General features: G+C 44.5%; 1 protein-coding gene across 2 annotated transcripts in view; it reads right to left on the reverse strand.

The window, feature by feature from the left end:
* ACSS1 (acyl-CoA synthetase short chain family member 1) overlaps window positions 1-20,852 on the reverse strand; it is a 32,562-nt gene that overhangs the window by 11,294 nt on the left and 416 nt on the right. Inside the window, exons 2-8 of one of the 2 annotated variants that reach the window (XM_086871632.1) lie at window positions 17,670-17,766; window positions 9,274-9,473; window positions 7,972-8,147; window positions 5,913-6,065; window positions 4,133-4,280; window positions 3,705-3,842; window positions 3,037-3,129 (exon numbers count right to left, since the gene is read on the reverse strand). In XM_086871632.1, the coding sequence (XP_086727758.1) occupies window positions 3,037-3,129; window positions 3,705-3,842; window positions 4,133-4,280; window positions 5,913-6,065; window positions 7,972-8,147; window positions 9,274-9,473; window positions 17,670-17,766 (1,005 nt within the window). Of the gene's footprint in view, window positions 1-3,036; window positions 3,130-3,704; window positions 3,843-4,132; window positions 4,281-5,912; window positions 6,066-7,971; window positions 8,148-9,273; window positions 9,513-17,669; window positions 17,767-20,852 lie in introns of both variants that reach the window. The other variant, XM_086871641.1, reaches the window with a different exon arrangement.

A 20,852-nucleotide genomic window follows, 5' to 3' on the forward strand; every position in this document is an offset into this window, starting at 1 on the left:
TGATTCACTTCATGTTTCTATTAATTTTGAAAAGGGGAGCTTGAATTGTTCCTGGAAGAAGCATCACAGGCACCTGCTGTTCTCTGTTTGCACAGACAAAACCTGCACCAGAACAGGGACCCTGACTAAACTGAAGGTTGCTCTTGCTAAGCCAGTACTCATCCTAAATACAGCACTGAGAGCTGTGTTTCAACAAGGTGATTGCCACTTCCTACACATCCTGCAGCCAGCTGCACACAAGGCAGTAAAATCTCACTCCTGAGGGAGCTGCACAGTAGCAAGGGTGCCTTAAAAATTATTCTCATGGGGAAGAAATATTATAAATTGGTTTAGAAGTACCAATTTTAGCCACTGACAGATGACATCAAGCAAAACTTCTAGGCTCTACCCTGCCCTTATGAAGCCTTTCTATTCAAAGGCAGAGCTGGCAGAGAAAAGCTGTGTTTCCACATTACCTGTGCCCACACTGTCAACATGGTACAAACCCACCCAGACTTTGGGCAAGGACAGCTGAGTCTGAGCAGGGGATGAGCGCTTTGAACCAGGCTCCCCTCTGCCATGGAGAGATCCCATCTGGCAGCAGAGTAGGGCAAGTGCTCTCTGCCACCACAGACAGACTGGAATGACTGCTCTGGGGGGAATCTGTTTCAGAAGCACCAGCCCAGTCTAAATCAATGTGAGATGATGCCAACAACAAAAGCTTCCAGTGTCTATTCAGAAATGTATTTCAAAACCAGCCTCTGTTCATGTCTGTTCTTTTTTTTTTTTGAGACATCAATGACAAAAGTCAAAATACCTAGTACCTCTTCTGCATCATGAAGTACTATACCCAAAACTCAAGTACAGCTTTGATTCTATTACTGTCAATCACAACCTGGTATCTTAACAGCAAGACCCATAGGAATTTTTCATCTGCATACACCACACTATTAAAATTGCTTCTCATAATTGCTCTCTCACACATTTGCATCATCCAAAGATTTTAAAAGGGATTCTTAAATCACCATTGGCTGATGCCTGCCAGGCTTTATTAGCTGGCAACAGGTTGCTGCTTCAGAGAGCAGTGTCCCATGGAGGACACTGCACACAGCAGCACAATTAACCAGCTATTCTGAAACTGTATAGGAAAGGTGACACTGCAGGACCAGAGCCAGCATCCATCACATTGTTCCTGTCATCTCTTCCCACGTTCCCTTTTTGTTTAAATGGCATATATAATCTTTCCAAGATTAATCAGGCTTCCTCTTTATTAAAGCATCAACTGTAGAAAAAGATTGATTCCACTTTCTAATAAAATCAATGTCATGAATATTTGTTGTTATATTATGCTTCCTGGAGCTGGTAACTGTTTACCTGCAAAATTATGCCTGGTTCAAGGTAAGACCAAGTACTCTGCACTAAAAGACTGTCCAGTGAATGTTTTTAAACCTCTCACCTGACAGTTTTTGCTCCAAAATCCCAGAACAAATGCAGTTTAATACAAGATCTAACACTGTACTTTGGAGGAAATAAAAAACACAGTATGAACACTGCATGTACCAGTTAACAAAAAAAAAAACCAAAAAGTGTTAGGGCAAAACTGTATTCTTATCAATTACATCAATGTGCAGTAATCAATTGCTTCTCCATGGTGTTTTCCTTCAGAGCAGCGAGGAAGAAAGCATACAATGAGGAAAGACTTAGCCAGTCATCTTTCCTTCTGCTCAGCATGTAGGAACCCAAAAGATAAAAGAAATCAGTAGTTGAAGTAGATAGCAGTTAACATTGCTGCTCTGAATTCTGAGGTGTTTTTATTTCAAATCTGAAAATTTTTTTAAAAAAAAGAGCCTGCAAGTCTGGTCTGGATTAAATGGAACTTGGTTGTGTGCCAGAAGAAAATTTATCACGCTGAGATAGAGAGCCTGCTAGCAGGAATAAGGATGAGATCAGGAGCAGCTTGACTGGAAAGGGAATGAATATGCTGCTCAATGGCAGTCTAAGACTATTTTTCAGCAGAGGCAGAATGCCAGCAGCTGTGCTCCTGTCTCCATGGCAAACTGGATCTCCCAACTTGAGAAGGACATATTGCAAGACACCTCTAGCCTGAGTGCTGTTTCCCTGAAAGGAGAGGACTGGGTGCTGAGGAAGGAGCCAGGAAGAAGGTGCAGGACTCCTTTGAGCAGAAGGCCCCACCAGGCAGCACAACCACAGTTTGGGTACAGCACATAGCCTCTCCCTGCTGCTGGTCAGGGACGCTAGGAGACAGAGGCCAGCTCTGCTCCAGCTGGACTGGAGACAGCCAGTCACAGTGTCCAGCAGCTTGTACATAGCAAACAAACCTCAGCTGATTCACACAGCTGGGCCAAGCATGTTGCCAATACACAGGTGCATCCCTTCTGAGGTATCAAAGCTCCAGGGCCAACACAACTACAGAATATCAATTCAATCATGGAAGAAGGTGCTCCCCAGCAGTTCTGCTGGGTGATGGTCATGGTCTTCCAGCCACCTGATGGGCAGCCAGAAAGTCTCCACTCACTCCCTTCCAATCTGCCAGTGCAGTTGCACAAGGTCCCTTTGACTACACAGCTTAGTTTTCCATCCTCCCCAACCATTCCCAGAAATGAAAACAAAGCACACCTAAGTACAGATTGTGGCTATATGTGCTTTCAGTGCTTTTGCATGATAAGACCATAACAAGGTCAGTTCAGTTAATAAACTGAAAATGAGTTTTGCGATTCAAGCTGACTATTGCCAGCTTTGCCCAGAAATTCAATCTCTGCCCCATATTTCTAGGTGAAATTGGCATTTTCCAGCACTCAAAATATCAAAGAACATTCAGAGGAAAACAAAAAATGCAACACTGCTATTGCTTGTACATGTTGTTACATTGCTGTTATGTGCAGAAACTCCCCAGTGACTTTCAAAAGCTGATCCAAATGCCAGGAGGGCTTTTTTGGCAGACTTGTTGCATCAAATTGAAATGTGCTAATCCCCCTCTCCCCACCAGCAACCTGTCAATGGTCAGGGTCCCCTGTGCCCCCCAAGGCTGCCTCTTACCTGTCTGCCACCACGTGTCCACGAGGGCACAGCGTCCTTCTCCCACCACCTGGTAGAACCACTGCCAAGCTTCCTTGTTGATGGGCTCTCCCACTAGACCAAAACAAGAAAGAAAACAATCTGAGACCCAGGATACTGCAGGCAGTTCATTCTCCCTCTTGGTGCACAGCAAGCTGAATGCATGATCTCCAAGCAGAATGCCTACAGCACTTTTGTTGGGATGCACAAAGGACTGTGATGCACTCATGTAATTGAGAACTGACTTCTTCCAGAAGGACCAAAAGGCAAGCAATGAATATCACTGAAAGTAACTAATCAGTGCAGGTCACATAATAAGAACCTCCAGAATAGAAAATAATGCAGGGTAATGCTGCCTGGGTCATGTATGCCAGTAAAATTCAAAGTGATGCCCTTTAACATCTTTTTAGCCACGAATGTGATCCTGCAAAATAATCCAGGAAACAGGCAATCATACAAAAGTTCAATGGACCCAAAATGTGATTTTGTTGCTTCCTCTGCTGAGAAAATATTTGAAAAGCCAGACACAGAGCCTACTTTATCTTTTTCTTTCTAACCATATCCATGTGGTCAGCTGAGCTCCTCTGACATCTTCATTCCACCAGCTAGAACCCTTTGTCTTTTTCAGATGAAGATTTCATGCCCCTTACCTGAACCCAAAACCTTCAAGGAAGATCTGTCATATTTCTTCACCCACTCTTCTCCATAATTCAGCAGCAGGCGTATTGCTGTAGGTGCTCCATAAAACTGATTAATTTTCAACCTTTGCACCACTTCCCAGTAACGACCTGCAAAATCACAAACTGGCTTTTTACCCTTCCAGCACTGACATACTGCTGCAGACACTCAGCTGAAAGGTTAATAGCCAAAGATTGAGCTGTTACTACTGTGAGTGCAAAGCAAAAGCAATGACAAGTTGTTTTTTCCCCTACCCTGGATTCACAGATGTTCCCAAGTGTTGTATGCACATGATCCAAAGCAATGGAGCTTACCTCTCCTGAGAAGGCAGGTCATGCTGGACAGGTCTCTAAACCTCTTCTGCCACGTCTAGCCAAACCTTTTCCCACCACTTCCTCACCTGGGTCAGGGTACACTGGGGTGCTTTCAAACAGGACAGAGGTGGCTCCATTGCAGAGTGGTCCATACACAACATAGCTGTGTCCTGTGATCCAGCCAATGTCGGCCACACAGCCAAAAACATCGCCTTCCTGGTAGTCAAACACATACTGCAAAGATAAACATAAGGCCAGCTGATTTCCTGTTGGCAGGTGCTCACAGGAAAGATGCTGGACTGGGCATCCAGATGGGAGCAGCAGAGAGAACAGGGCGTGTGGAACACAGCCACATGAAGACCAGCCCGAGGTGAGGAAGCGAGTCAGAGGGACCAGTACCAGGGCTCCCAGGCTCCTGGCACATTTGCAAACATACAGGAAGCACAGCTGTACCAGTAGCTGCTCAGCTGGAGCAACAGAGCTACAACCAAAGCTCAGAGCCTTGGAGCAGGTTGCCTGCTGCAGGTGGTCCACATGGTAGAGCTGATTCTGAGCCACAGGGAAACTGCAGACCACAGAGTCTCAGACCCTTCCCCAGTATCAACAGATTTCCATGAGAGATCTGAAGGAACTCTTAGGTGCCCATAAAACATTTACTGAGAAATATTCTTAGCTGTTTCTCTATAGGAGTGCATCACTTTCCAGACACTACCCTCTCCTTGCTCATCAAATTCAAGGTAAAGATCTTGCAGAACTCATTATCTTGTCTTGGATATGGAAAATGCTTCCCACTGTAAATCTAACTACTCTACCATATGGTGAAGAGGTCCTGACTAATAAGGAGTTAGGTTTATGGATCAGAACTAAAAAAACACCCCATGAGTGTGTGACAAGAGTGTCACATGTGAGTATGCAAAGACCACAGAGATCACACAGGCCAGCTGATCCCTCTACCTAGAAAAGACAATTCTCACCTCTTACTTTTCCAAGTGCCTTTCCCTCTCATGCACTCTGCAGGTGCAGAAAACACACCAGGGTGCAGATCTGCCTTCTGGACTAAGAAAAAGATGCCTTGGTGTTTATGCTGTCACTTAGAAAAGCTGACGTAACAAATGCCCTTCATGCAGAGAAGTCTGACACTTGAACATTCAAATCTTCTAAAAATTCAACCATGTCAGCCTAAAGAAAGAAAACCTTCACATGAATTGTGTGAGATTACAAACAGGGTGATACCACTAAAGCCAGAGGGAGATCTTTCACCACAGTCCTCTCCTCATTTCACTGTTACCTTTTCATATGCAGAGCTCAGACCAGAAGCTTCAAGAAGCAGTGCCTTGACTCTCCATTTTCATGAGAAAGGAGGTTAAAACATTTTCCCTAGATCACCCAGAAAAGCAGAACAGAGATGCAACCACAAGAGGAGAAATACAATTTTTGTTCCACAGACAACAAGTACTGTGTGAAGATACTGTTTTAAGAGTTCAGATCCTCTCTGAAATAAGTAAGACAGGCAGCCCAAAGCAAAATACTACAGTAATATCCACATTGCCAATGTCAGTAAGATACTTTCCAAAATCTCCTCAGCTGCAAGTTTTGGGCAGCCAACATTGGCATATTTTAAATGAAAGAACAGCATGGCCATTTCCTTGCTTTCATAAATCTAGGTACAGGTTTGCATAGTATAATATTCCTCAGAACAAATCCTGAAGAATAATTACACAGTTCAGATGTTTTCCAGCTTGTTTACAACCAATAAGCCACCTGGGCAGCAAGCAGAGAATCCAGCATTCCTCCCTGACCCAGGTCTCTCTTGCTGGCACTGCTGGAAGGTAAGGGAACCTGTCCCAGAGGAGACAGCTGAGTTACCTTGTGCGTGAGAGCAGCATACAGCAGGTATCCAGCCTGGGTGTGAACGATTCCTTTGGGTTTCCCAGTGCTGCCCGAGGTGTACAGCATGAAGAGCATGTCTTCACTGTCCATGCTCTCCGGAGCACAGATGGAATCTGCCTTGGTCATCTCCTAAGAAAGAAAAGGTGGTAATGACAGACTTTCATTACATGGAGCCAACCATCACTCCCTCTTGTAAGCATTGCAACATTATTCAGAGGCAAGAGCCACCATTGCTGTTGCCCCTCACAAATGTCCGTGGATATATCATAGCCTATATGGGCTCACCTGCTGGAAAGGTTCCTGTGGGTACATAGCATTTAACATTCCCACCAGTACCTCTGCTGGGCAGAGAAGTCAAGAAGAACTGACCATATAAAATAATATTTCGGGGGGGAAATGGTAATTTATAGCTGCTTACATTTCAAGCCTTTGCAAGCTGCTGGTAGGAATCCAAAATGTGACTGCAAACACTTGACAGCAGCAGCAAGGCTGACTGGGAACTGCTTAGGACCTTCTCTTTCCTCTAAAAACTGCATTGCTACAGTTAAACTGTGTGTTCATCTCCTTTCCCTGGCCCAAAAGTGGGTGACTGTCCTATCCATTTGATCCTCAAATTTTAATTTTTCTACCTAGAACAAGAGTGCTTTACTCTTCTGCCTCTGTCACTCTGTTCATACTCCCCTGTTTTACCAGCTGGGTGAGATCTCTCCTCATCCCTACAGTTAGAACCACAGGAGGGAAGCATGCAATGTCCTGCTAGGTCACAACTCCTCCAGAGCTCTGTACTGTCCGGATAAATAATGATTCCTGTAGGAGTTATTAGGTGGCTTCTTGAAGGAATTTCTTAGTACTTCCTTTTTATGAGAATACATTGTATTTACAAGTGAACATTCATTACCATCAGTAGGCCTAGCTGTTTAAAAATGTCTGACAAACAAAGCTTAATAAAATATGAAGAGTTCATAAAATGTAATTCTTAGCCTTTGAGTTACAGCACTGCTGCCCATCTCAGGTATTTCTCATGAAATTTCAGCACTGCCAATTCAGGCTGACTTGCCAGTTTTTGAAATAAAGATGGAATCCTCATACGCTCTATTACTACATGAGCTTAAATTTTGCAGTAAGCCATTGCACAAGTGCTGGAAAGTACTACTGCTGTAAAGATCAGTAAGGATAGTCAAACATCATTAACTGCTTAATTCTTGTTTTGTTTCAGATCCCAAAACTGAAAATGGGATGAGCTCTTGGATCACCAGAGCACCTCAGAATGTTTGCAGACTAAGGAAAATAATCAGAACATCCTTTGTGGATGTAAGGAATAAGACAATTTCTGAGTAAAACCTGTCTTCTCTGTTTAACTTATTCCTATCTCATGTGACCAGCACAGAGACTCTTGAGCAATTATCTTGCCAGCAGATTAGCTTTTTCCAGGCATTATTAGCATGAGTAGTTCCTGTTTACTGCTGCCAGCAAACTGATAAAACTACTTCTGCATTAGGCTGGAGTCCCATGTGTGCCAGCTAAACACATAAAAACAACTGCTGTTTTCTTCCCCAGGAAGCACAGGCCCTAAATATTCCCAAGCCATCACTTTTCTCCCACCATGGGACAATCACAACACTTCATGGCTGGATGAAGCCTCTCTAGGAATTTCATTATTTCTGCACTGCCTTTCAACAGTGTCCAGTCTGAGTGCACATGCAATCCATAACACAGTGCCTGAACACGGGAAAATAACAACAGCCACAATGGTCACCATGACCTCTGGGTCTCAGGAAGCACTCCTTAAATCTTAGCACTGTTTGCAAGCCTTCTGAAATGGAGCAGCATAACCCCTGCCTACGCTGAGATAAACCAGACAGATTGAGCTGCTTCAACTCACAATCCTAGCAGACTGTAAATACAGGCAGTCCATTTGAGGATGAAGATCCAGATGTTGTAAGGAGCAGAACTCAGGTCCCAAAAGCACTTATGGAGAGAAATATTATCCTAGCCAACACTCAGACCTAAAAAAAGTTATGCAACAACAACATACCTCGTCAAGGGGAATATCACGGTCACCCATCTGGACTTTGTTATCTGTCCTCTGAGCCACAAACACATGTTTGATGCTGGGGCAGCTCTTCACAGCTTCATCCACAGTTGCCTTCAGCTCTGTGGTTCGGCCTCCCCTGACTCCCTGGTTGTATGTGATAACTGCTTTGCATCCAGCTAAAAGAGAAAGAATCAGCAGACATGCCAGCCTGTCTTCCAGGCTAGGATGCACACCCAGCTTTCATTACTTTGGGGGTGATGTATAGGACAACACATGTGACAAATACTCAGAACCGTTGTCAGTCAAAACCAGTCAGTGTCACTGATGAAAACACTTTAAAATCTGAGATACACAGAGATTAAGGGTAGCTGGGACCTCCATAGGTTATCCAGTCCATCACCCCTACCTCAAGGCAGGGTCTGCTTCAGCTAAACCACTTCTGGCAGCTACCCCTTCAACTTTCCCAAAACACTCCAATGGCATCTAATCTACCCTTTCTCCAGCAGTCGACTCCAATGACTATTATGAATGTGAGGAAGTCTTTCCAAACATCCAGCCTAAGTGTCATTCTGCAGTTTAAATCATCTATCCCAGTCTTGCAAAGCTGACATGCAGAACAGCTTCTTCCCAGTCCCCTGTGCGAGGGATAACTAAAACATGTACTTGCTCTCTGCAGATCAACTCCACTAAAAAGAAGAAAAGAACATGACAATTTCTGTAAGATTTATTCCCTCACACTAGCCGCAAAGAAACTGATGTGACTGCTAGAACATGAGCCACTGGCTATTTCCCTCTTCTGTTGCTATTTTTAGCATCACTTTTTACCTAGTCACAATATACAAGTACTTCGGGGCTGAGAACAGCTCTGTCTGCTGGTACAAGGGCTCACAGAGCAGGGGCAGGCTGCCAACACTTCCAGTACTGTACATAAATCACAGGATCCCAATTGAGAATGCAGAATTAGTACTGTCCAAGAGTATCAAAGAAACACTGCAATTATACTGCAAAACAACAAATCAGGCCCTATCCCTAAGCTCTGGTTTTCCTTCCAGCTTCACTGCTGTCAGGCAATAACTTGGTGCACACTGAATGTTAAGCAATTTATTAAGTATTCTAAGGCCAGAGGACGCTGCATGTGTCACTCAGGAAAAGGCTCCTCACTGCACTCTGCAGGGGAGAGTGAACTGTCCTGCTAGGCGAGAATGAACCAAGAAAACTCTTTCTGCCAAGAAAACACAGGGCTGGGATATGCCTTGGAGCACTGAAACAGAGGCATCTGTTCCCCAGTCTGCATTTACTCACAGTCCATGATTCTCCCAGCCAAGGATTCGGCGCTGAATCCAGCGAAGACCACGGTGTGAACAGCACCAATCCTGGCACAAGCCAGCATGGCTGCCACTGACAAGGGGGACACAGACATATAGATGGCCACCCTGTCCCCTTTCTGGATCCCATATTTCTTCAGGGTGTTGGCAAGGCGGCAAGTCATATCCAGAAGTTCCCTGTGGCACAGAAGGAATGTTGTCATGTGACTGCACAACCTGATTTACTCGGGGTGAGCAAAGAAAAGATGAATTGGGCAGAGTGAGGCTTCATGATCACCTCTGCATCTCATCTCAGCAGGACAGGGCATCTTAAAGAAGGGTGGCCTGGGGCATGCTGGTAGCCAGGCTTCTCCTGCCATTGTAGAGAGAAGAAAAAGGACAGAGTGGTACTTGCTGCAGAAGAACAGGAGAGAGCCGCAGGCGCTGTCCAGAGCTGCCAGGCTGTAATTTGGCCACAGCAGCCAGCAAGCCAGGTGCTGTCACACTGCCACCAGAAATCAGGGTTTATTTCAGCCACTCCTGATGCCTTTTTTACCCATGAGGCTCAGTCAGAAGCTACTGGGAACACAAGTGGGATAAACACAAGATGAAATGGAAGTGTTGTCTAAAGACTCGCCACACTGTTTAAGTTGAGCAACAGCTGGAAGTGCTCCACAACCAGGAGCTTCTCTTTAAATTGCAAGGGTAAGCAACAAATTTGCATGCACAAGGAAAGGAAGGAGAAGTCTGGAGGCACTTGTATGTGGGACAGATTTTACAGGATTCTCATCAAAGCTGGATCACCTGCATCCAAACAGCCTTGCAGAACACAGGTACTGCTGCCACTCTTGCACAGAGAAACTCAGGAACACCAAGAACAGGAACAAAGTCTCTTTTCATGGGACTCTGCTATGACATGGTGACAATAGCAAAAATGTTCCTCTAAGGAATGAAAAAGCACTTTGTGGGCAAGGGCTTGCACATTCCCTTATTCTGATGCCTGCACAGGGGTAACACAATAGCAGGTGTAGCTGGGACCAAGATGCTGCCATGGACTTGAAAAGCTCTCTATGCCTTCAGTGGAAGGACTCTGGGAACAAGGGTTACTGAGCCAGGTGAGGAGTGGTCTCATGCCAAGGGAGGAGCTAACAAAGGGCAGCAGAGATCTCCTTCTGGTGCCAATCATCAGCTCAGAGGAACGGACTGGCAGTCTGCCAGGAATAACAATTGTCCTTCAGGTTCACAAGCTCTCCAAGTACCAAGGCCCAGAGAAGAGAGTCATCTTATATTCTCCAGCATGTTCATCATCCATCTGTGAACCCTTAGGGGTTCTAAGCTATACCATCAGGGACCCCCATACCTTTTAACAAAGAAATTAATTTTATGGGGTTGCATTCCCTAATAAACTGTAAAGCATGAATCGTTGTCTTAAGTATCCTCTTCTCCCTGAACTGGCCATAGCTACAAAACAACCCCAATTTTCAACTTGTAGCTAAGCTGCAAATAAAATGAAAAGTTGTTTCTAGTTCATAAATATTTTTTTGTTTTTGTTTTAACCCTTGCAAGTTGGAAATAAAAGCTGAAGTGCTCTGCTTTGGAAATATCTAATCAAAACTATGGGCTGAGAATTAGCCATTTTTGGAGTGTCCACCTCTTAACTTGTCTTAAACAAAGAGACAAGACAAGGAAAATGAGCCTCAAATTCAAGGCACAGCACTTCGTATTATTTATTCTAAGATTATTCTTGTCTTACTATTCTTGTCTTTACTATCAAGTAAATAGTCCATTTCTGAACTCAGAGAGGTGGCCAGATGTGTTCAGCGCCTGCTCTCTGGCAGTAGCTGGTAACAGCTGCCCATGTAGAGTGACCACAAGCATGCAGAAAGTAGGGATGGAGTAGCTGCACCCCAGACTGAATTATCCCCAATCCCTTATAGTGGAAGATCGGCCTAAACTCTAAAGCACAACATTGAACACCTCTTCCTAAGCCCCTCAAGGCCATGGAAGTGCACACTCAGTTAGATTTATTATTTTGCTTTTATTGTATTAGTGAATGGAACAACTTTCAGCAATAATCAATTCCAAACCCAAAACCATTGTTTTGGTGCCTTGTCCTAAAAGGACACATTTTCTGGTCCGGAATTTATCTTGTGCTGCATTAAAGAAAATCTTCAATGCAGATAAATAACAAAGAGGAAAAACAAAAGCTGTTCAACTGCAGAACACATGAAGGGAAACAAGCCCCAGAGAGACAGCTGTGAGAAAGTAAAATGAAAACTACTTATCTGCAATGGAAAATACTCAAGTGCTTTCTGAGCTGCAGCCTCTTTCTGCTATACAGAAATGACAGAGTATCTCTGTTAGATGTATTTTCTGAGCAATTATCCATTATTCGTCTTGTTCCTTTTGCTTATTCAGGACTCGGTGACCACAATGGCAGATGCTCTTACTGTTTTTTATGATCAACCCCAAATTAACATTTGCTTCATGAACATGTGTAAATAAGGTGATAGACAGTATGGACCAGTCTTTACCCATGGATCTATTTGCCTTGTCTTTGTATGCTGAAATGCTGGGATAGAAAGGCCTCGGAGGTCCCTCAGAGCTGCAGCACATGAGAGGATGGACACAAAGGCAAGGAAAAGGTGAAGCCAAGAACTCCAACAAAGAAATCCACTAATCCCTGAGCATTAGGTGTGTCTTTTGGCTCCTGTGGCAGTCAGGCTTGCTCTCCAATTCAGGAAAGGGAGATAGCAGAAATACTGTGTCAGGAATCCTTCCCTTGACTCCCTCACTCCTTCAAAAACATTTTATCGAACAGGCAGGCAGTTGGTACATGCCAGCATGTTACACACTGCCAGTCCTCAACCCAGACACATTCTGGGGAGGAATGAGCACTGTGCAGAGTCACTGCACCTAAACAAACTGAGCAGGAGGAAACCACAGCCATCATAACCCTCCCCATCTGCTACTACTGCCAAGCTTGGCATTGTAGTTCCTCCATCACACAAGGTCGGAAGAGCCAAGAGTAACTGAAACCCTCAAACCCAGCAGTGCCCCATCCCTGACACAGAGACAATGGCATGGAATGCTGCCCAGGAGGTGTGTTGCTAGCATGGCACATCCACCAGCTTCCTGCATTCCCAAGGATTTCCAGTGCAGCCACTCAGAGCAGGGCACTGCACTTGGCAGAGGGAAGCAGGAGTAACCACCAGAGAGAGGAATAAAGCCATGGGGCACACAGAGGATCCTGGAGCACTTGAGTCCCTCTGTGCAAGCAGGGGAGACAGCAGGAGGATCTCAGCAGAGCCACTGCAGGAGAAGGAAATGTGCTGCAAGCAAAAGGAAGTGGCCAGACCCTCCTGACAGATGAGAAACTGTGGAGTCAGTTCATGGCACAACAGTCTGAGGATCCTCTGCAAAAGCAAATTGTAAGAGCTAAGAGCAAATAAGAGAACAAACTGGACAGCAGAACACTGCTCCAGTGGGCAAAGTGTCAGAGCAGAACAGAGAAACGGGGAAGCAGCAACCAGCTGGACCCAGAAGGGGAGACCATTTGCAGAGGAGAAAGAGCAGTAGATCCAGTGTGTGCATTTAGAACAAAGCAAGTCAGGAAAGTGGCAGAGGCATTAATGAACACAAAGGACCAGTAAGAGGCATGTAGACCTGCTGCTGGACAAATGTGGGATCAGTGGTAAGCAACAGGACCTATTGCTTTCTGTATGATTATGTAAGATTAGAGTGTTAAGGGCTAATATTAAATAATTAACTCTTGTCTCTCTCTATATAAGGTGTGTTTCCATTCTGCCCATAGCTAAGGCTTTGAGCCTGTTGTCTTCCAGACTCATCACTCCCTATTCATCTCCTCAGCTACCACCACATCACTTCTAAGCACAAGACCTACAAGGCTGGCCCTTCAACAGAGCCAGCAGGTCATTGTTCAGGCCAGTCCTTCTGTTTAATCTAACAGACAGCACTCATCTCCCTGTCCGTACATCTCTGTTCCAACAGAACCAACAGACCATATTTCTCCCAGATCCCTCCCTAGATACAGTTTTGTTTCCAGACCCCATCACTTAGTGCAGTGTCTGGAACAACTTCTGTAAAAGCCATCAGCACCATGTGTCACTCCTCTGACGCATTTCAGGATGCTTTGCAGAAACAGCCTTCCAGTAAGTCTGATGTTACCTTTTGCCACAGCGTACAGCTTTCTAAACAAAGTCAGTTACTTTTACATCAAAAAAAGTTGCATCAAGACCTTCTTTGGGAAGCAACCTTTTGTAAAATTATTCTAGACTTTTTCTTAATACATTCAGTGCCATACACAGGCTTTGACAATACCTGGTTTACAGCCTTAGCCCAAGCTAAGTTCTATGTTCTCTGCTGTCATGGCACAAAAGCTGGGTTGGGTATTTCTTGCAGCAATCAGTTTATTTCCTGGAACCATAGTTTGGGTTAGGGTGAAACTGTGAAAATTCAGCTCAAATGTCCAAACTGCATTAGAGCACAATTGCCCAGCCCTCCTGCAGACATCCCAAAGCCAAGGCAAGGGAGACCCCTTGTAATCTTTTTCAGGTGAGGAAGTGAAAAATCCATTAGCTGTCTTAGGTGGGGAAAGCTGAAAGCCTGGGCAAGATTTACTTCCAACCTGAACTTACAAAGGCAGCTCTGGAAAGGTGGAAAAGAGTTTTGCTGCCCATGGCAAGTACCATCATGGCTTCCAGCTACAGTCTTCACTGTGATCTCTAATACAATTTAATCTATTTTAGCTCAGGAATCCATTAGTTTTTTAAAGGCATAGCTGTCATGTTGCTCATTAAGATGTCCAATCACTTCTGTCCCACCTACCTAGGACCCTAATTTCTGGTCCTTTACCTTTCCTCTCTCCTTACTTTGTATTTTGCATTTTGAACTTTCCCTCTGGCAGCAACATTTTCTGTACAAAAACGATCACCCTTCTTTTGAGACCTGCAACCCTTTTGAAAAGCAGGTTAGCTAATGCATTCTGCTGCCCACTTCCCATAGCTCCCATTGACAACAGCCATGGGATTTTGCAAATCCACTGGGTCACAGGTGGATAAACTGTAGAGACCATGCTAAACTAGGGAACACCAGAGAGAAAAGTAACTCCATGTCAGACAGGGGAGGGCTGGCATAACTTTAGCTGCTGTTTTCAACATTTCCTGTTGTTGAACTTACAGAGACTGCAACCCAACAGCTCTGGCCACCAACTTCACCTGCTTTTATAAGGCACAGTACCTTTGAAAACCCAGGCTTAGAAATACACTGGGAATTCCTCTGCAAGGTTTCAAAAGCCCTTAGCCTTGACAATATCCACAGGGCAGGACAAAACACACCTGGTCTGGTTGGACCCTTCTGACAATAAATTCAGCTGTCAGCTCACAGCCCCACAGTGCTGCTAAGCCACTGCCCTACCAATGAGTTTTTGGTGGCTTAGCCTCTGGAGATCCAGAGAGCCTCTTGATAACTGATTTACATAACCTGTCCCCACTTTGCAGACTGCAGATACCAATGCCCAAGAGGGCTGTATTCCCTGTTAATACAATGCAGTAAAAACCCAAGTCTCGCCTTCCCATTCAAAACCAGAGATAATCTGAAACTCAGCTAAATTTCTACTTGATAGAAATTAAAGCCCCAGGGAGGGAAAAACAAGAATGGCCAGTGAATTTTTTTTCCTGAAAGGCTGAGTTGCATCAGCTAGAGAGACAGGACAAAACTCAGCAGTGAAAAAGATCATCACAACTGAGCTTGTAAGCGCAGCTATCATCTCTTGTTACAAAAAACAAAATGTTTCACCTACGATTCTGGGTATCTTTGCCCACCAGCAGATGTTTGGATTCTTCCCCTAGCACACAGCACTTGAACTCTGCTGCACAAATACAACCCACCTTGTTGACAAGTGTGCACAGGGATGTGAGCTGACTGATGGCCCAGCCTAGCTCTTTGACCACAGTGGAGGCAAAGTGAGACTGCCAAGTATGAGCTAGCTGGGACAGTACTTTGCAGTACAGCTGTGTTTCCTGCCAGTGCATAGAGGACATCCCACTGATGAAGGTTTTTCCCTTCCCCAGGGAGGAGAAAGCCTGTTCCAGCCCTTTTCCTGCACAGCCATCTTCTTCCTTTGCAGGCTGCGATGGGAATAAGGCCAGCACTCAGCTGTTTTCTTGTCCCTGACAGCTCCCCAAAGGAGAAGCCAGAGGACCCAGGCCAGCAGCTGCATATTTCCTTGTGTCACCCAGGGCTTATCTCTGAGGAGAAGCAGCTCACAGTAGCAAGCTTTGCAAAGTAGATAATGCCAAAAAATGGTGCCTTGCAGTATGTTGCACATAAGCCCTGGACAGCTCTCTCCCGGCTGAATCCATAACCTTACTCAAAGCTGGTCCATAAGGCAGTGCCCAAATTAAAGTCTTTGGCTTCCTAGAGTTCTAAGTCCTTACTCTAAGGCTGCTATGCCATCAGCAGGGCAAACAGATACTAAGGAAAGGGACATCTCCTGCCAAGACATGTCCAGCATCCCTCTCATTCTCTCTTTACACTGAGGCTGATGTGCTACAGAAGGCTCACCAAGCACTACTCAACCAGCATTCCAGCTCCTGAGCCACTTCCTTCTCTGATATGTTTTCCCTCACAACATTTCTAGCTCAAATCAGGCACTACTGCAAAAGGTTTTCAACTAAGCTCTGTCTCAAAGGAAAGTCCACTGCCAACACACTGTGGGAAAAAGCATCCTGTTCCATTTAAAACCTGTAAAAATGCAGCCCAAAGGCCACAGAAAAGACTCAATAGTCATAGAGTACTGCTGTTTTCAACAAAGCTATTCCTGCCATAATGAGATAAGCAGAGAACCAAGTGACCTGTTTTACCACGTGGTAGGACCAAAGTCTCTTGAGAAACTCAAACGCAGTCACATCTCACCCAGAGTATCAGGCAGAAACAGAAACATGGCTCTCAAATACAGGCAGAAGATTTGAAAATAGAGATTGCCAATATATCTTTCACTTGTGTGTTCTCCTTTCTGATACCAGTTACTGTATCTCTGTAAGGCTGCACAAAGAAAGGTTCAGTTTTGAGATAGGGGTTACTTGTCTTCATGTGACAGCAATCATAATTCCACAGGCTTGAAAATATACTTTCTTCCAAATGCATTTTGGCATGGTCAGGAAAAAAAACCAGTTCTGTTGTTGTTCAGAAAGGCTATCCTTTATCTCCAGAGATTGCAGATAAGATGTTTGAATGTCTGCAGCAGCTCACTACATTTCAAATAGCAGCCTAAGGGGGAGGTTCAGGTTGCCTTGAATGAGGCTGTGCTGTCTGTTGGGCTGCTTCTCTTATCAGGTTGATCTGAGCACAACTGTCACCTCTTTCCTACCCCTAGTTTTCATGCCTGAGGCATAAAGAAAGAGGTAAAAGTGTATGGATTCAGGAGAAAAACATACCATACACAGACTCTTGGATAAACCTTTGATTCCATTACCACCAGAATGGCAAAATACAAAAGCACATAGCCAAGCTACCCAACACATTACAACATATTTATATCATAACAGGCCTAAACACCCTGCCAAATAACAATATCAAGATTAAAACCAATGTAACTCCTTTCACAGATTTATATCAGATAGTGTTTATTTCTGTTGCATGAAGCAATAACCTCTCAAAATTATTTTTACACCCGCTCCTCCCTGCTGACCACTTTCCTCACTCCAATGAATAATGTTTCCAGGAGCTTTAATAAATTTTGGAGATGAATCAGACCACCAGAACCCATTCAGACCCAAAGAGTTCTAAGAATCCAAACAAGTTCCAGAAAACACTCTGTAAAGGTCTAATGCTAGGACCTTCTTCATCTCTTCTGCTTTCTGATCTATCAGAACAAATATCTGGCTCCCTGCGATTCAGCAGCTCAAACATTTGACTCCCTAAAACATGCACTGAGGAACATACAAGTCTGGGAAACACTTAAATCTTAGTAGAGACAGAGATTATGTAAAAGGCAGGACTTTCTCCTAAATGAGGGCACATAGCAAGGAGAAGAGAAATATAAACCTGCCATATTCTAAAAAACCCTGCAATCTAAAGCATCAATTACAAGTCAGTGTCACTCAGAGCAGCTTCAAGGTTGCTCTAAAATGCACTGAGGATGGAAAAAGAGAAACGTGGGGAGCTTAAAATCCCCTCCAGCCAGGGGTCAGTATCAAGCTGTTGACTACCAACACAAGATGTTTGCACCAAGACATTTGCTGCTCTGCTGAAACCAGAAGCTACTCACAGAAATTTTTCCATGCATATCTCCAGGAAGCAAAAAGGAAACAGGTGAAAAAATCCCATTTCCTGTTCCCCCACACTGTCAGGCATAGTGAGAAGGTGCCATACCTGTATGTCACATGCACTGCAGTGCCAGGTTCATCTCTCTCCCAAATCAAAGCCACTCTGTTCGGAGACTTTTCGACGTGCTGATCCAAGCAATTTACTGAAAAAAAACCCAAGGTTTTAAACAAAGCCTGATCATACGAAAGGTGCTTTGTAAACCTAGCTTGGTCAAGTGCAACAGCAAGCAAATGCAAGATGAAACATCAGTTTTCAGGTTGCTAGGCACACACTAATGTATAACAGAGGAACTGAGAGCATTTTCAGCTCTAGCAAAACTATACAACAAATTCTACACTTAATTGGCACAGTGGCCTTAGAGATGGATACCCATGAGAGGCCATGGCTAATTCAGCTCAGCTTTGTTCCACTGGCTAAACTTAAGCCAGCCCAAATCCTTCCCCTGCTCCCAGCAGCACAAAGGCAAGACACCCTTTTGATGTTTTTGCTCCCCAGAGCAGCATTTCACTACAGAACTCGGATAGTCTACTCCAGCTGGCATATTTAGCACTGCACTATTTGGATTTTCTAATTAAAGCTCGTGTGAAACATTTTTATTCCAGGGTATAACAAAGAGCTGAATCTCAGCTAACTGAAAATATCTAAAACTGTAGGACATATGGCAAACTCAAAGTTCTGACATCTACAAATTACCAGATCTGTGGGAAAGATTAACGTGTCTCAGGCTGTGTATTCCATCTCCTAAAATTTAAAGGTATAAAATTCCCTTTTAAAGGTGTATCTCTCCCCCTCAGCAACTTAAAGTGGAGGACGTAGGGAGAGCACCCAACCTGAAGAAATTTATATAATTCACAAAAGAAACCTGCCTGCATGTCCAGTAGCAACCTGCTTGAAAGAGAACATCCTTGTTAAGTACTAACTCCAAGACTATATAACACTTGATTATTGCATTTTAATCTTTCAAAGGCAGTTACTGTATTTTAATAGGCAACATGTCAGGGACACTGCTGTGTAACTCAGAGAAAACCTTTTTAAAAATTGTTGGATTTCAGGTCTTATTTATTGGAAATATTAATACTGATGGGAGAGGACTTAATTTTTCCAGATAAATTTAAAAAGCTGTGTGCTGTAGTAGCTTTGGCTGTCGTGTGATCACACCATCACACCACCACACGGGGGTGGGAATGAGCCCCTAAAGGTGCACAGAGAAAGAAATTCCTCAGAATTCAACACATTTCATTACAAGACCAAGTGTTAGTCTCAAAAATTTGAAAAAGCATTCTTCAGCTGTTTAAAGTCTTTTATTTTTAATGCAAAATCCTGCAGCAGTACTATAAAAATAAAAGAGACAAAGCTATTTCTTAAACCATCGTAATATGATACAAGAGGACAAAAGCTCTAGTAGGGAATACTTTATTTTAGAGATTTCCTCTACCTGTGTTCATTGCTATGTCTCAGTCCACAAGTAGCAACTCCCACCTCCAAGCTCCTCACAGCTACACCCTCACATAATGTAACACACTACAGTGAATTATGTGAAGTGGCATTCATTGCCCTGGCAACTTTTCTTACTCCTGAGCAGCCACACCGGCCTTCAGAGGAAATTTCTGCTGCAGAAAGCCCTGGCTGTAAGCTCCAAGAAAGCTCCAAGTGGGAGCTTTAGCTCAGTAAGAATCGGCAGGTGAACCAGAGCCAAATGCTATTATTTCCTTCCTGATCTCAGGCTTACAAGAGCCTTTTGCTCATTTTACAAAACAGAATTGTGACCTTCCCCTTACTACTACACCCTAGTGGTTTCTCCGTACATTTTCTTGCTTCCTTGACTGCTCAGAAACAATTCATCTCAGTAAGACAAACTCCCGACAATGTGTCCTGGTCGTAAATGCAGTAGTTTGCCAGGTTATTCTCCTGGCCAGGAATTACAGTTCAATAAATCCAGAAGCCCTGAAGCTCCCAGGTCCCCAGAATCCTACTGCAAGGGCCCCCAAGCAAAGAGCATCAGATGACTCAGTTGCTCATGGTTCAGTTGTGCTGGGAGACGTGCACACAGGATGTTCTGGATCAGGAATCTGAACTGTTGCCATGTTTCTGCAGCCAGTGTTCAAATCAAGAGGTGAAAGGACAACATCAGAGTCTCCTAATTGAAAAAACAGACACTTGGCTGTGACAAAGTACTGCCTTCATCATGCTTGGAAAAAAAAACAGCAACAGCAAACCTGTTTAATTCTGTGCATCTGTTTCAAATATTTCCTTTTATGTATGCAAAGAAAACTAAGTGGCATTTTCTGTCAGCTGAGGCACCAGACCAAAGGCCAAGCAATATCTGGATATCAAAGATCTGACATGGGATCCAGAAGAAAGTGTTGATCCCACTCTACAGAGGAAGAAATAGATCCCTGATAGGTTGTGCTCAGACAAGATCTTCCTTTCAATGGGAATTAATGAAAACAAAATTCTGGCTAAAATCCTGATTGCTGCATGCTGGACACAGGGCTGTACAGACACCTCCATAAGCTTGGGACCCACTGCTGGGCATCATCCCCTGGGAGGAGACACTCTCTTATGTTCTCTGGAAGATCTGAGGAGGGCTTCCTCTTCGGCTGTCAAAAAAAAAAAAAAGTGGCCAGAGATGTTACAGTTACTGCACTACTGAACAAGTGCTCTCCCCGAGGAATGGGAAAAGAAGGTCAGCAATGTTCATCCCTGTTAAAAGACATCATGAGTGATACCCTGGGTGGGGCTGGGGCTCACTTCCACTGGATGAAGCACTACCACAGCACACAAGAGCCTTCAAGGCAGATATGGCATGGACAAAACTCAAAGGCAGTCAGGGCAGACACGGTAAATTTTACTCTTGTTTCATGTTGAGTGGTTACATCGGATGAAAAGGCCAATATTCTCGTTTAAAAGAAGAAAAACCCCTGCAGCTTCTGCCTTAAAAACCTGGCGCCGTTCCCCACCTGTGGATCATCCTGAGCCACCACGGGGCCGGGCAGCACCAGGAGCCGGCAGAGCCCGAGCTGGGCATCCCAGCAACGGAGCTGGGGCCGATCTCCTCAGGCCGAAGGGCGGCCGCCCGCGAGGCAGCGCCCGGGCAAGAGGCTAAGCCGGGGTTATTCCGGCTTCGGATTTTCTCCCCGCTTCCAGCATTTCGCAATTCCCGGCTTGTTTCCTCCCTGCGCCGCCCAACCGAAATCCTCGTTTTCACCCCCAAAGACGAGCGATGGC

Source organism: Cyanistes caeruleus, chromosome 2, assembly GCF_971803275.1.
Source record: "Cyanistes caeruleus chromosome 2, bCyaCae1.hap1.1, whole genome shotgun sequence".
NCBI classification, from domain to species: Eukaryota; Metazoa; Chordata; class Aves; order Passeriformes; family Paridae; genus Cyanistes; species Cyanistes caeruleus.